The 16,552-nt window shown below is 35.4% G+C and overlaps 3 protein-coding genes across 3 annotated transcripts; all 3 read right to left on the bottom strand.

Annotated features, from left to right (window-relative positions):
* Positions 1–28: 28 nt before the first annotated feature.
* LOC128667480 (uncharacterized) lies at positions 29–2,858 on the bottom strand. The gene is made up of 2 exons (XM_053737733.1): positions 2,618–2,858; positions 29–2,544 (listed from the first exon to the last, which is right to left on the bottom strand). The coding sequence occupies exon 2, from the start codon at positions 2,534–2,536 to the stop codon at positions 113–115; it is 2,424 nt and encodes an 807-aa protein (XP_053593708.1). The 5' UTR covers positions 2,537–2,544; positions 2,618–2,858; the 3' UTR covers positions 29–112.
* Positions 2,859–3,619: 761 nt separating this feature from the next.
* LOC103579045 (transcription elongation factor SPT6) lies at positions 3,620–10,445 on the bottom strand. Its single transcript, XM_008560343.2, has 5 exons — positions 10,171–10,445; positions 9,915–10,002; positions 9,000–9,319; positions 4,161–8,785; positions 3,620–4,091 (listed from the first exon to the last, which is right to left on the bottom strand). Exons 1-5 carry the CDS (start codon positions 10,207–10,209, stop codon positions 3,890–3,892), a joined length of 5,274 nt encoding a protein of 1,757 aa, XP_008558565.1. The 5' UTR covers positions 10,210–10,445; the 3' UTR covers positions 3,620–3,889.
* A 490-nt stretch (positions 10,446–10,935) lies between these two features.
* LOC103579046 (transcription elongation factor SPT6) lies at positions 10,936–16,289 on the bottom strand. The gene is made up of 4 exons (XM_008560344.3): positions 16,023–16,289; positions 15,832–15,922; positions 15,342–15,616; positions 10,936–15,279 (listed from the first exon to the last, which is right to left on the bottom strand). Exons 1-4 carry the CDS (start codon positions 16,050–16,052, stop codon positions 11,098–11,100), a joined length of 4,578 nt encoding a protein of 1,525 aa, XP_008558566.1. The 5' UTR covers positions 16,053–16,289; the 3' UTR covers positions 10,936–11,097.
* Between the last annotated feature and the right edge of the window lie 263 nt (positions 16,290–16,552).

Raw genomic sequence — 16,552 nt, 5'->3', positions numbered from 1 at the left:
TAATGATACAAAATAAACTAAATGCGTAATAAAACTAAATTGAGATCAATGGCAGCATCAGGAACTTTCACTTGGCTGCATAAATTTTTCAAAGTCCTTACTTTTATTGAAGTTAATTTGTGCCAGGTGGTGCTGGTAAATTTTCTCCGTGATTTCTCTCAGGTGGATAGGGCACAGGCTGTGGATTATAATGCACATTGGGTAAGTATGGCCTGAATGCTGATGGGTAGGCTGAATAATTAATAGTTGGGTAATAAACAGGCTGATAAGGAGGGAAGTTATTGTAAACAGTAGGCGGCGGTGGTCTTGGTACAGGAGCTGGATTCTGGTTGAAAAAAGGAGCTGGATTATGACTGTAAGCAGCAACTGCTGCTGCTGCTGATGCTGGATCAAGAGTAGGCTGAGTAAAACGTTCGAGGATAAGACGAATTGACTCTAATTTCTCATCCGGGATATCCTGGATGGCTTCTAGAATTCTTGGAGTCATATCTATTTCTGGTGATTCTGCTCGTAGTGTTGATGGTCTCGGTGTTTGAGAACGTGGTGTCAGTGGTCTCGGATGTGGATGTGGAGTAGCAGTTGTTGATGTTACTGTTTCATCTTTTAATGAAACATTTTTAACTTCTTTCGAGTTTGCTTTGAAGTATATAAACAATTCGTTAAGATTATCAAACGGTTGATCACGAAAACAAAAACCTTCCGGTGTTATTTTAATGTACTCATGATAACAAGTAACTCGAGGTAAATACGATATCAAAAATTTACCAGGAGATCGTTTTACAGCCGTCACTATGTACGGAATACCATTGGGATTTTTTTCTTTTTCCGCTGTCAATAATTTTTCAGCAGTTGCTTTCACGCCATTGACCGCACTCTTGTAATGCTTGAACTCAAGCAACTTACGAGCATTATCTGCCATTGGCTTTACGTACTTATTTACTACTTCATCAATATCTACAAAGTCTTTGCTGCCAACACAATATCTGACTGCTTCAGACGACCGAAGTTTCTTCTTAATTTTAATGTGCTGATAAATATCATCAGTTACTTTCCAGGTTATTTTAAGGTAATCAGGACCTTTGCTGCTTGGACGAATGATAATGGTGCCCTGTTTTTTAACTCGCATCAACCTCTCACACAATTCCACGTCAATATCCCGGAAAAGTGGATGGTTGTGTTCGCGACCCGCGTAACTTTTTTTTTTTTTTGGTTCGTAATCATTATCGGCCTCATTATCAGCCAGCTCAGCGACCTCTTCTTTGCTACAAATTCCGACTAAATCGTTGTAGTCTACACTGACATTTTCGCAGCTTCTCGATTCATCTTCAGCTTCTGTAAAATAATTGCAATCAATTGGCGAATTTGACAGTCTCCTTTTCTTCGACTTTTTTTTACCATCTTCATTCTTCTCAGTCTTATCTTTCCGGTCACTTGCACGCTTATTATTATCATTAGACTTCGGCAAGCTCTCAATTTCATCTACAATAACAAAGTCATCAATAATAACACAGTCGTTTGACGGGGATGCTATTAACTCCCATGGATCATCGTTGCTGGTAGAAAAATTTTCAGCTGAGCATACACTCTCTGTACCATATTTATAACAAGAGTCATGATCTGAGTACACTATTGTACATTCATCGGATGAATTATCACTGACATCGATACCAAATAACCTGTCGTTTACTTCGTTCCGCACTTCAATCAACTCAGCAGAACCTTCTCTCTCATGTCGCAGAGATTGGAATCCTACTTCTACATTTTCGTCTATTTCACCTTCTTCTAGATCAGAATTAACATCAACCTGCTTACTCTGACACTGTCTTCTTTCATGGCTAGTAACTAGTTCCCCATCTTCTAGATCAAAATTTTCGACAGGCTCAGACGGCATACTGTCACTCTGTTTTTCTATCAAATTAATATTTTTTTCACCAACGTTCACTTGGTCATCATCACTAGTATCTTGTGACATTTCTCGCGGTTTTTCCGTCGAGCTTAAGTCTACATTGTCCTCTTGCTGGTTATTATTTTGACTGAAATCATTCAAACTTTCCAAGTATATATCTCGTGTTTCATTATGACCCTGTCCATCATTTTCAGCTGCAACTTTTTCACTCATACTTTCCACGTAATTATTCTGTATTTCTCTATCCGTGATTTGGGTATCGACGACTAGAGCTTGTCTATTTTGATCGGGTCTCTCCGTATCATCATCATCATCATCATCATCATTACCATCATAATAATCATCACTTAAAATCCTATCACTTTTCCTACCTAGCCTACCAGAAATTTCACACGACTCAGCTTCTTTAGACTCTCCGGTATTCTTAACAGCAAAACTGTCATCAAGATTTTCTTCAACACCACTGTCCTCACTGACTCTCAAAGTAAATGTGTCCTCATCACTTTCCATGCTTGTAATTTCTTTGTAAAAATTGTCCATTTCATCCATTAATTTTTCTTCATCACTTTCTTCCGATGGATTCGATGAATCTGATGTCATGGTAGTGGTATCTGCCAGTCCGGTCTCCATATTAATAACTAAAAAAAAATATAAATAAACATAATAATTGTCTACTAATTGTTTCAAAAAATTTTAAATTTTAATATTTACTTGCGCATTAAATAATTAAATATTTAGATTAACTGCAGCGAATGACAACTCAATAAATAATGATATATTTTTTTCAATAGGATAATAAAAAATTATTGTCTTTTACGGAATTAGATGCGTCTATAATATATATTTATTATATATTATCTATATTATGTATTCACATTTGTTTACGAATAAGCATGCAGAGATAAACCCTACTGATTGCTGATCTGATTTAAATAAACAGTTGAACGTAGGAACAGAAAATGCACAATGGTATATTTGAGTTTAGCCGAGCTCAGTACTTTAGCGAAGGGGGAGAAAACTAAAACAAAATTTAAGAATCCCATTGGTTGAAATATGAATTCTTTGATGGATAAACCAATCGGAGACCGGGAAGTCAAACAGTCAAAAAGAGACACGCGTAGAAGGTATTCTAGGTATAGAAACACATTAAAACACACACATATATTTATATATATACATATATATGATATTTGAAAATCAACAAGTTGCAGCCACTTGAGTTTTAAAATTTAACACGTGCTAGCAACTAGAGCCATAAAATAAATTTAACCTGGGAAAATTTTTGTCCCTTTCACCCATAAAAAAAAAAGATACAATGAGCTTAGGATAAAGCATTTAAACAAATACTGGACACAATAATGGTAGAAGTAAAAACTGTAGATGATTTTGAGGAAAGTAAGAGTTTTAAAATAATCTACTTTAAAAATAAAGACAACTAAAAAATATTAGGAGACTTTTTGTAAAATAAGAAAATTTTAAAAGGTAAATACACGTAAATTTTTAAATTTTTAATAGTTTTTAAGCAGAGTGGGTAATTCCAAAACGTGCGCTAAATTTAAAAAGTTAAAAGTGGCGTAATATTACCTCGGAAATATGACAATTTTTAATTGATTTTGAATTATTTTTATGAGTAGGAATTTTTTGTTTAATAAACAAAAGCATTGTTTGGTTGACGGGCATAAATTTATTTATTTATTAAAAATATTTATTGTAGAGAAAAAAAAATAAAAATTAGTTGTATGCATATTAGATACATAAATTAAAACTTAATATTAATATTAATTAAAATTCTTAATAATTTTAATAATAATATACATAAATAATAATATATAAATTACATTACGTTCGTTTGATCCTAAAAAAATTCGATTACAAATGGATACAATAAAATTAGTTATTTAGTCGTTAGGCAAAAAAAAAATAACTATAAATTAATAATAATTGTACATGATCGATTGTATAACATAATAATTAAAAATATATCTAGCTCTCGTCGTAAAGAGGTGTCCCATCACCACTGAGCGACATGCTCCGAGGACTTGAGTTAGTGTTTGGCGTTCCTCGAGGTGATCGGTATGATGGGGTTCGTGCTGAACCGTGTGATGAATGACGGTTGCGAGGCGTTGATCTGCCTGTATCTGCATACTCACGAGATGGTTGTCTCATGTCATCGTATCTTGGAGTCCTAAATAAGAATAAATATTAATTCATCTATAGGATTTAAATATATGATTATTATAAAACTTAAACTTACGATCCCCTTGGGGTGGACTGTTTTTGTCTCGCCCAGTCCTCAGCAGCCTTCTTCCATTCTTCTTCAGAACCTTGGCCGTAAGAAGTGGAGGATCGGTGGGACATGGATATCCTGTGATGAGTATTCTGACTAACTGGAGGACCAGGATGAACAAACTGATGACTGGGTGTTTGTTGTCCATATCGTGGAGTAGGCTGGGAATGATGAGGAGTGTGATGGGGCGTTTGGTAGGGTGTCATGAATGGCGTCTGACCTGAAGGCGTGTACGGAGTGTTAGGGTAAGTGTGCATACCGTATCCAGTAGCCCCAGTAGCACCAGGAGTATGTGGTGGATAGTGTGGCGTCTGATTCGCGACTTGCGAAAGCGAGTGCAACATATGATGTGGAAGATTTTGTGCAACTCGCTGTATTGCTTCTTGGTTCATACTACCAACTCCAGGAGTAGAATGATACGGTGTCCGGGAAGTAACAGCTCCACGTGGAGTACTCGGTGTAATTTGACCTGGTATCGGGTTACGGAAATTTTTTTTGAACCAACCGACGAGTTTATCGACACGTGCAAATGTTTCGGAACGGTATCGAAAACCGTCTTTCGAAACTGTGATGTACTCGTGAGAGCAGGATGTTCGTGGAAGATACGACAGTAAAAATTTACCAGGACGATTTTTACATGCTGATATAATATAAGGAATACTTCCGGGGTTTTCTCTTTTTTGTTCTTTGAGTACTTCTTCAGCTTTTTCTTTTATGCCGTCGATGCCACGCTTGTAATATTTGAAATCAAGCAATTCTGCAGCGTAAGCAGCCATTGGATTTATGTGACTTGCTATGATTTCATCAAGATCTTCATATTCGTTATTGCCAATCATCAAACGACGTCCTAGAGTAAAATCGTTTATTTTATCTTCCTCTTTTATATCAATATACTGATAAATGTCATCAGTAACTTTCCATGTGGCCACCAAATGGTCAGATCCTTTACTACTGGGTCGTATTATGACCTCGCCCTGTCTGAGAGTTTTCATCATTTTTTCACATTCATCATAACTTACATTATGAAATGACGTATGTACAATAACTCTTCTGACGTAAGTCTGTTGCTGTTTTTTCTTCTTGAAATCTTGGACATATTGAGTATCCTGCTGTTCAGCTTCAGTGTCGTAGTATGGGTCTTTAGTTGGTCTCCACTCATTATTTTTATCACTTAAATCAGAACTTTTACACGAGCACTGCGTACTGAATCTATCAACTTCTATTTTAATAATACGGACATGTATCGTTTGGCGGATTCTCAATCTTTCTTCAGGATTTACAACGTGACTGTCAGATATATTTTTAATGTGAATATAACCAGATATATTGGGATTGTCTAAAACAATTCTAACACCGATTGCTTTACCAGGACACGCACCAGCATCAAAGTGATTCCATACCTCAGACAATTCGGGAAAATCATTTTTCAAACAAAATGGACATTGCCACAGCCCAGTCTCGTCATTTCGCACTGGATTAGCTTGATCCAATTGATCACCTTGTGGTTTTTTGTGACTGATACCAACTACAGTTGCTGATACAAGTTTACCAATGTAAAATGTCTCTGGTGTTTCTTTAGTCAGGATGTCAAAGAGTTGCTCGGGAGTTGGAGATTGGTACGGCGTCCTGAGATCTTTGTAACGACAATTCAACTCAGATCTGATGTCATAGAGCGTAACACATTTATTACCAAAGCCTTGTCTTTCTAATTCTTCAGCAAATGCATCCAAATCTAAGTCTTTTAGCCTCTCAGGTGATTCGAGAATCTCTTCCAATGCACCAGCTGGATTAGCATCTTCGTCGTCGTACTCCAAAGCATCGACAGCCATTTTACGAGCCCACTCATATGTTTCAGGATGTACTCTTGAGCCGTCCAATACTTCAACATAAGCCTCTGTACTGTCTCCAAGGCTGTTGGTGTCAATTTTAATAAAACCAGCGCAGTTTATGAATACTTTAGGACCCATGTGACAGGCTGTTACTAACTGAGTACGATTTTCAAGACGTTGATTTGTTTGCTTGAGCATTTTTATCAGTGCTTGACCTTTACGCGGTCCCAAACCACACACAAATTGGACTAAATTGCCTGAATAGGTTTGCTGTACAGCTTTATTTATATCAACACCTACTTCATTAACTCGATTTACGAATTCCAAGTACAAATTTTCAATCAATTCTTCCTCCGATAACTGGCTTTGAAGACTATGATACTTCAAGCACATGATATCGTCATCAGCAGTGCACAGTTGTGAAAACTCAACCAGAGGATCTTGGAGTCGTCGAGCTAACGAAACAGCTTGACGAAGTAAATCCGGATAGTCACGGAATTCAGATTTACCTTTTTCGCTTGCTGCGTAAATTTTAGCTAAATCATTATCTAATATTTCAACAGTTATTGCTGGATATTGCTCTTCCTCTGCTAATATTGTCAAACATTCCTTTATGTCCGTAGATATCATAAGAGCTTCTCTAGACTCACCTCCAATAACAATAACATGAGGTTTATTTTTACGAATAAAATTTCTTATTGCAAGTAAATCAGCTTCTTTTTTAAACTTTTCATCATCTCTGTAGCTATTTTTTCTCATCAGCAAATGAGGCAAACGTAAAATATCTGCGCACTCGCCATCTGGAGACACAATGCAAGAAAAAGAAGCTTCGTTTATGCCTGTAACGTATGCTATTGCCATTACCCGCACGCCTTTACTCGTGTCCCATTCTTCGTCTTCTTCATCAGGAAATTCACATGTGAATGGTGCTACTTTTAACCAGTTATACATTTTCCGACAACAAGCACGCATCACGAACTCCTTTGACTCAGCCGAAAGATTTGCACGGAGTTCTTTTTTCAAATCCGGAATAACGTATCTCGTCAAAGCCATTTCAACGCTGCCAACTCGAAAAGCATTCCAGTCTTGAACGTTCTTTGAAAATTCATCCCTTATGTAAAGCTGCTTCATTTCTTCAATATAGTTACTGCTAGTATTGCCATCAAAAGTTTCACTAAGCGTTATTACAATAAGTTTATCCTTTTCAGCAATTTCTAACTTGAGCCATTGATCTCCAACAAGATCGCGAACGGGTTTGTCTTTCAAGTATTTCATTGTATAGATCGGGTGGTTTTCATCGATGTCAGTTAATCCTTTTTTTGTTGGTCGTACTGACAGCTTGGCACGTTCCATATACATCTCACGAACACATTTTCTTACGAGTGGTTCACGTGCCAACTGAATAGCGACCATTACTTGCACGGCTTTTAAAACATCATCAGTTGATTGGAAACATTTCCCCATATAATCTTGTGCTACCACACTAGGTTCAACTGGTTCTTGATCAACTTCATGCCGCTGATAATTGTCCCGCAAGTTTTCAGCAAAGTGTTCAGGGGAGAGACCAAACTTTTTGGCAAAACTATTTAGTCCAGCACGTCTACAAAGTGCGTAGGGGCCACTTCTTACAGCTTGCTTAAGAGTATCTTCAACTTCGTCTGGCTCATCAGGATTTTCTTCCTCAGGTGGTGGATCTTCTCCATTTTCTTCAGCCTCCAGAAGCTGTTGCTTACGTTTCTGTATTCTCGCTAAACGTCTAGCTTCCTTTTCTTTACGTCGCACAGATTCCTGCATCGCTGGAATATCATGACTGTAATAAAGCATAAAATGATTGTGAACATCATTCAATTCTTCATTTGTCTGTACGCTTTTCAATCGCTCAATGTCTTCATCTTTTATAACTCTAATGTCATCTGGAAGTGGGGCATCAGGATTTTTCATAATTTCATCTAATTGAAAGTCCCGCATTTTTTCAAACAAACGGAGTAAATTTTCTTTTCTCTGACGTAACTGACACCATTTAGCATCAAACTTGTATACTTTCCACAAATCATTAATATTTAATTCTGGAAGAACGTATTCTTTTCTGTAAAATGATATAAAGGGAACTTCAAAGTTCTGGTTACGCATAAAATCTAATGCTTTTTTTATTTTTCCCACTGTCTGGGGACCTTTACCACCACCATCATCCATATCATTATTCAAATTTGTATCTTGATTTGAAATTGTTGGTCTACAGAATGCCTGTTGATAAATCCACTCTGACTCATGATCCAGCTCATCAGAACCTTCAGGGACTGGAGTAATCGGCATCGTACGTAGTTGCATTCTCTCAGGTATATCTGTATTACGTATTTCATTATCCAAGTCAGTAAAATGTCCACGTTTGAGTTCACTAGGTTCATAAACCTCGAATATAGTCTTTTTCGAAGGTTTTTTCTTAGACTGTTTCTTGTGTCTTCTAGGTCTCTCTCCACCTTCATCATCAACATAATCATCCTCTTCGTCTTCTTCCTCTTCATACTCATCTTCACCGAATTTTTCAAAGTTATCGTAGTCAAAGTCAACACCAAAGATATCCTGGGCTTCTTGCAGCGCTGCGTCCGTGAAAATATGTTTTTTCTTCCGTCGTTTTTCATGAATGGGTCTGTCGTCATCACCAACAATAAAATCATCCTCTTCTGAGTACTCTCCTTCACTGCCTTCTCCTTCGAGTATCTCAGGTTCTGGTCTGTGGCTTCGTTCACTGCGTCGCTCATCCTCCTAAATAATTATTAATTTAAATTAACAAAATAATTTTACCGTCATTCTTAATTAATTAATGACTTAATTATCAGCTAGCGTTACACAACATTCTAATTTAAACCTACCGCATTCCTGTCCTTTTTTTTTAAATTATGATAGCACGAAATAATTACATACAATAATTACTACCCTAAATAAATTTATAAACAATATCGTTAAATAAAATACTTACATCTCCAGAGCCTTCGCCATGAGTAAATAGTTCTTGAGCGATGGCATCTTTAGCTTCGCCGCCTTGCTCTTCTTCGTCATCCGATTCAGCGTCCGTTATTCGCTTGAGTCTTTTGAACCGTTTCCGTTCCACAGTAATACCCAAATTTTCCTCGATAAGATCATAGTCGTCGTCCTCGAGTCTGTCATCAAAGTCTTCATCGTCACTCTTCTTACGTTTCTTAGAGCCACCGGAAGCATCGCTATCCTCACCATCACTTTCCTCAATCGGTCTGTCGTCAATTAAATCTTTTAACTCTTCTCTCAGCCGATCTTCATCATCTGCGCATCAATAAATATCCTCATTTTTTACTTCGCATTTATTTAATTACAATAAATAATAAAAATAAAATTTTAGCTACATTTAAATAAAAATTCAAGTTTTTTGGCAATTCCTATCAACAAAATGGCCGATTATAATTCAAGTTAAATGTATGTTTAAAAAGTATCACGTTTTGAATTTATATAGATTCGATTTTTAAATTATCACGTAAAAATTCATTTACTCTTCATTTATTACATAAAATTATTTATATTAGTAGCAATATTGCGTCATGATTACCTCAGACAATATTATATATAATTATTTCCTAGTAATTCAGCTTTTTACGAAAAATTATTCACCATTACAAATAAACGCATTTGGAAAAATTAAATTCAAATCAAATATGATATTGTATAACTTAATATATTTTATAATGGCTTTAAAAGAGCACAACTCACGCCAAATAATATCTTACAAGCATCAATATTAAAGTAGGTTAGTTTTTTTTTTTTATTGAATTTTTTTTTATGATTGAAAATATTCAATTTATTTTTGGAGGAAAAATAAATTTCTCTAAACTCAAGACGAAAAAAAATAACTAATAAAAATTACCTTCTTCTTCTTCTTCACTTTCATCCAGCGTCTTTTTGACTTTTTTCTTACGCCCATGATCAATTTGCTCTTCCTCATCGTCGTCATGCTGTTGAAAGTCAAAAAAATTAAACTCTCCATTTAAAAAATTCAAATAACTTTCACGTCAATAATTATTACATAATCGATTGGCAGTAAATTATGAAAATATAAATGATAATATTTAAATAATTAAAGTAATAAAAAAATAAATGAAAAAATGATGTGTAATATTTACCTCACTTTCCTCAGCTTCGGAGTACACAAAATCGGCCATTATTTACAAATAATTAAATATAATATTTACAATTAATAAAAATTATATGTATATATGTATATATATAATTTAAAAACGTGGTAATGTACAATTTGAAATAAATAAATTAAAAATAATTATAATTAAAAACTTGTGTCCAAACGGTGGACTAGAAAAACGCCAAATCACTAACACTAATTTTTATTTTTTGCCATTATTCCTTGTTGGAAGTAGTTACTGATGATCAACTCCTGGCAATGACGCCTCCGTGATTTTAGGCAAAAAATATGTTAATTATTCAAGCATGAAACTGATAAAAATTTAAATTACCCATAACCCACTTCTTTGGTTCGATTTGTTCTAGAAATATTTTTCACTTCTACCGCCACCATTCCCGCCGAAATTCAAATTTCCCGTAAAGTAAATTTCCTTATTTTTATGAAATAACTTTCAATCTATCATTTTTTTACTTCTGACATTCTTACAATCAACAACAAAAACTAAATTTAATCATTATAGACATTCCAAAATGCGCTGCATGCAATGGCGCCAAATTCAAAAACTTATATTTAAATATTTTTATTCAGAACTCATTTAAATCTTAACAATTTATGGACTACGTTTGAAAACACATGTTGAATATTTATTATCATTGTAAATATATATATATATTTGGTATCAAATAAAAAAACTCGTGCACTTTTTTTTTTTTTAATAAATTTTTAATAGAAAAATATATAACTGGATATAATGGTTATAGATAATTTAATTTATCCAGAAATATAATAACCGAATATATAAATCGTAAACGAGTACGTATATATGTATATGAAACTAATATATAGATTATAATCTCAAGTAATAATAGTAATACTTTTAAAAATAGTAAACAGGAATACTGAAAATAAACTAAGCAGCTAAACAGGTGAATTCAGAAGGAGTGTCTTTTGGTGTCACCTCTTCAGACTGTGACTGTTCAACGACAGACTGTTCAACAACCGGATCTCTGTAATGTTTTTTAAACCAACGTACTAGCGAATTGAGATTATTAAACATCTCATTCCTGAATTGGAATCCCTGGGATGTAACGGTAATATACTCGTGGTAACATCTTTCCCGAGGAAGATATGAGAGTAAAAATTTACCAGGATGATTTTTAGCAGCTGATACGATGTAAGGAATGCTAGCAGGATTATTTGTCTTTTGTTCTTTCAATAATTTTTCAGCCTTGTCCCTAAACCCAAGTACTTGACTGTTGTAATACTTGAACTCAAGTATTTCTGCTACATATCCAGCCATCACGTTGATATGTCTCGCAATTATTTCATCGAGATCCTCAAAATTCTCTGTACCAATGAACAGACTACGTCCCAGTGTATAAATATTGCTTTTATTTTCTTCAAGTACGTCAATATGTTGATAAATGTCATCTGTAATTTTCCAAGTAACTGATAAATGATCAGTACCTTTACTGCTAGGTCTAATGATAACTTCTCCTTGTTTCATAGTCTTCATCATTTTTTCAGCTTCAGCAAAACTTATGTTATAAAATGAAGAATGAACGATAACACGTTTTACATAAATCTGCTGTTTATCTTTTTTACTTTCATCTTCTACTCTCTTATCTTCCTCTTCAGCTTCTGTATCATAGAACGAATCTTTAGCAGGTCGCCAGGTGTTGTTTTCATCAGCAAGGTCACTACTTTTGCTGGTACACTCAGCGCTAAAATGATCCATATCAACTTTGGTGACACGGCACGTCAATACTTGTCGTATCTGGACCCTGTCTTCGGGATTTTCCACACGTTGATCTGATATATTTTTAACATGAATGTAACCAGACAGTCCATTTTCTAAGCGAAGTCTGACACCAACAGCTTTTCCAGGACAAGTTCCCTCGTCAAAGTGATTCCATACGTCAGACAGTTCAGGAAAATCATTCTTAGAGCAGAACGGACACTGCCAGAGTTCAGTCTCGTCATTTTTAACAGGATTAGCTTGATCCAATTGTTCACCTTCGGGTTTTTTGAACCTGAACCCAATAACTGTGCCGTGAACTAGCTTACCCACGTAGAATGTTTCTGGAGTCTCTTTGGTTAACATAGTAAACATTTCTTCAGAAGATGGAGATTCATAAGGCACTCGCGGATCTTTGTAACGATCAGTCAGTTCTGTTCTGATGCTATACAGAGTAGTAGTTTTATTTCCGTAACCTTGCTTCTCTAATTCAGCAGCAAAAGCATCAAGGTCCAAGTCCAGTAGCTTCTCGGGAGCTTGTATTATTTCTTCGATAGCACTTGCTGAGTGTGAATTCTCATCGTCGTATTCTAGAGCATCGACAGCCATTTTACGCGCCCACTCGTAAGTTTCTGGATGAATTCTCGTGCTGTCTAACACCTCAATGTAGGCATCTGTGCTGTCATCAAGAGTAGTTGTGTCTATTTTCAAAAATCCAGCACAATTTATGAACACTTTTGGTCCCATATGACATGTAGTTACTAAATGAGTTCGATTTTCTAATTTACTATTTTTGTCTTTTAGTATTTTTAACAATTCACGACTTTTTCTAGGACCTAATCCACAGACAAATTGCAGTAGAGTATCACGGTAGATCCGGTTTTTGCTGAGATCAACGCCGACTTCATTGACTTTGTTGATGAATTCCAAGTACAGGTCTTCCAAAAGCTCTTCCTTGGAAAGAAGATTTTGAAGTGGGTGGAAGTTTAAACACAGCAGGTCTTCGTCTGGAGTACAGAGCTGCGAAAATTCGCCGAGAGGATTTTGCAATCGTCGAGCAAGTGAAATAGATTCTCTAAGTAGTGGCGGATAGTCACGAAACTCATCAACTCCTCTATTGCTGATGGAAAATATTTTAGCAACATTCGGATCGCATATTTCTACCTGGATAGCAGGATACTGTTGTTCATCAGCAAGTGCTGTTAAACATTCCTTAATATCATATGAAATTGTTTGAGCATCTTTGGACTCCCCGGCTACTACAATAATATGTGGCTTGTGTTGGCTAATAAAATTTTTCAGACAAAGTAACTCGGCTTCTTTAAGAAGCTTTTCATTTTCATTGAAACTGTTTTTTCGCTTCAATATGTGAGGCAATTTCAAATAGTCGAGACACTCGCCATCTGGGGCAACGATTGAAGCGAAAGCAGCTTGAGAGTGATCAGGAACATACGCGATTCCCATTGATCGGATACCTTTGCTAGTATTCCAAGTCTCAACATCTTCATTTTCGACGTTATAAAATTCGCATGTATATGGAGCGAATTTTATCCAATGTGATAACTTGCGACAGCACGACCGCATAATAGATTCTTTTGCTTCACCAGTTATATTCGCTCGTAATTCATTTTTCAAATCGGGTATCACGAATTTTTTAAAAGCCAGTTCCACACTAGCAGTACGTAGATCATTCCACTCTTGAACGGTTTTGCTAAATTCATCTCTGATGTACAATTGTTTGAATTCGCTGATAAAGTCAGAGCTGGTGGTGCCGTCGACAGTATCGCTGAGTGTGATTTTTATCAGACCGTCAGTCTCAGCTGTCAATAACTTGAGCCACATATGATCAACAAGTTCATTGATCGGTTTGTCCTTCAAATACTTCATAGTATAGATCGGATGGTTTTCATCGATTTCTTTAATTCCTTTTTTAGTGGGTCGCACTGACAGCTTTGCCCGTTCCATATACATTTCACGAACACTTTTACGTAGAATTGGTTCACGAGAGAGTTGAATGGCTACCATTAGCTGGACAGCCTTCAAAACTTGCTCAGTTGACTGAAAAAATCTACCGAGATAATCTCGTGCTACTTCACTCGGCTCTACCAAATCTTGGTCGACTTCGTGACGTTGATAATTGTCTCGTAAATTTTCCGCAAATTGTTCAGGAGTAAGACCAAATTTTTTAGCAAAACTACTCAGCCCAGCTCGTCTATATAGTGCGTAAGGTCCACGTCTGACAGCTGGCTTGAGTGTATCTTTTTCTTCAGGCTCTTCGGCGTCTTCATCTTCAGGAGGTAGATCATCATTTTCCTCAGCCTCCAACATCTGCTGCTTACGTTTTTCTATTTTTTCCAAACGTTTAGCTGCTTTTTCTTTCCGTCTCACGGCTTCGTGCATCGCTGGAAGTTCACGGCTGTAGTACAGCATGAAATGATTATAAACGTCTTTTAACTCTTCGTCAGTCTGAACACTCTTCAATTGATCGATGTCGCCTTCGTTGATAACTCTGATGTCATCAGCAAGAGGAGCTTCTGGATCTTTCATAATCTCATCGCACTGAAAACTTCTCATCTTCTCAAATAAAGCAAGTAAATTATTTTTCCTCTGATACAGTTGACACCACTTGCCATCAAATTTGTATATTTTCCACAAATCATTTATGTTCAATTCTGGCTCAACTTGTTCTTTTCTGTAAAAAGCTATGAAAGGGACTTCGAACTGTTGATTACGGATAAAATTTAATACATTCTTTATTTTTTCCACCACTTCTAGACCTTTGGATCCAAAATCATCCATACCGCAAGAATAGTCCGTAACTTGTTGCAAAATCTTTTGCTGTGCGAATGCACGCTTGTAAATCCACTCAGCTTCTTCATTAAGTTCAGTGGAACCTTCTGGTACAGAAGTAATTGGCGTTGAGCGCAACTGCATTCTTTCAGGAATGTCTTTGCTGCGAATTTCCTGATCCAAATCCGTATAATGAGAACGTTGTAGTTCACTAGGTTCATACAACTGAAAAATACTATTTCTCGTAGACTTTCTACTCTGTTTCTTTTTCCATCTTCCTGTAGATACACCGCCTAGTGTTAAATCACCATCAGCTTCTTCATATTCTTCCTCTTCTTCATAAGTATCTTCATCATGTTGATTGATGTCATTATAGTCAAAATTAACGCCAAAAATTTCTTGTGCTTCTTCCAACGCCGAGTTGGCACCAGAATGACGTTTTTTTCTAGGTAACGGTCTGTCATCATTGTCGACTATGAAATTGTCTTCATCTGAAGAAGCGCTTCCATAACTGTTATCAAGATCAAAGACTTCATCTGGTTCCCGACTCGCGCTTTCTCCTTCCTGTTGATTAAAATACCAGTTAGTCTGTAAGATTAAGTAAAACAATTAAAAATTGAACTTACATCAACACCATCTCCAAATAATCCACTAGCAATGTTCTCTTTCTCAGCTTCCACATCTTCGTTACTCTCCTCATCATCAGATCCACCAACGGGCATCTGCTTCAGTCGCTTAAATCGTCTGCGCTCAACAGTTATACCCAAGTTTTCTTCAATTAAATCATAATCATCGTCCTCCAGGCGGTCGTCAAAGTCATTGTCATAGTTTTTTTTCTTTTTACCTCCATCTTCTTCATCATCATCTTCATCACTTTCCACCACTATGCTATCTTCAAGATCTGCCAATAAATTATCATCAATTACCAAAAAATAAAAACTAAAAATATGCACATGTAGAAAATTTAAGAAACTATGGGTGAAATATTTGCAAATATTTGTTTATTTATAATTTATCGTTTTCAAAAAATCCAAAAATTACTAGACCTCAGTTAACTTCAGTATCATAAAAAAAATAACTCTAATATAAATTATAAATTAAAAAAAAAACGCATACTTTCATCCTCATCACTGTTTCCTGAATTTTTTCCCATCTTTCTCTTTCTGCTCACAATTTCTTCATCTTCCTCAGTCTCTGCCTCCATTTCCTACAACACAATTAAAAATTAAAATTTGTAATAAAATTAATAAGCTAAAAAATTTAGCGGCAAAATATATGTGCAGGTTAAATTTGATTAGTTCACTTACTTCTGCGGTATAATTAATAAAGTCGGCCATTTTTTTTTTGTAGAATTAAATAACAATGAGAAGTATATTAAACAATAAATAAAAATATTAAAGAGAGATTCGACATAAAATTTATTTGTTATTTCAAATGTATGACTATTGACTGTAATATCTTGACTGCATCATACATATATGAGTATAATAATAATATTCTTTAACATCTTCAAGATTCGGACTTCCGAGCCCTCACTTTCTTGTAGTACTAAGGTGGGAGAAGATGCGTATGCGCACTAACTAATTAAGTTGTAACTATATATATGAGTGTGAGTGTAGCAAACATCAGACAAATTTAAAATTATAAATAGAGTGAATGATTGACAAAAAAAATATTTATAAAAAATGTACTTATTAATTTAAAAATTAATATGTGCATTCTATTACATTTTATTTTATTAATTATTTACTTTATTTATTTATAATTTAAAATTTGTCCGATGTCTCCTACATTCACACTCATCTATATATATATATATTAATATTAGTGTTGTGTT

The sequence above is a fragment of the Microplitis demolitor genome, chromosome 3 (genome assembly GCF_026212275.2).
Source record: "Microplitis demolitor isolate Queensland-Clemson2020A chromosome 3, iyMicDemo2.1a, whole genome shotgun sequence".
Classification (NCBI taxonomy): Eukaryota; Metazoa; Arthropoda; class Insecta; order Hymenoptera; family Braconidae; genus Microplitis; species Microplitis demolitor.
The sequence above is the reverse complement of the archived record's forward strand: the minus strand, read 5'-3'. Positions and strand labels throughout refer to the sequence as shown.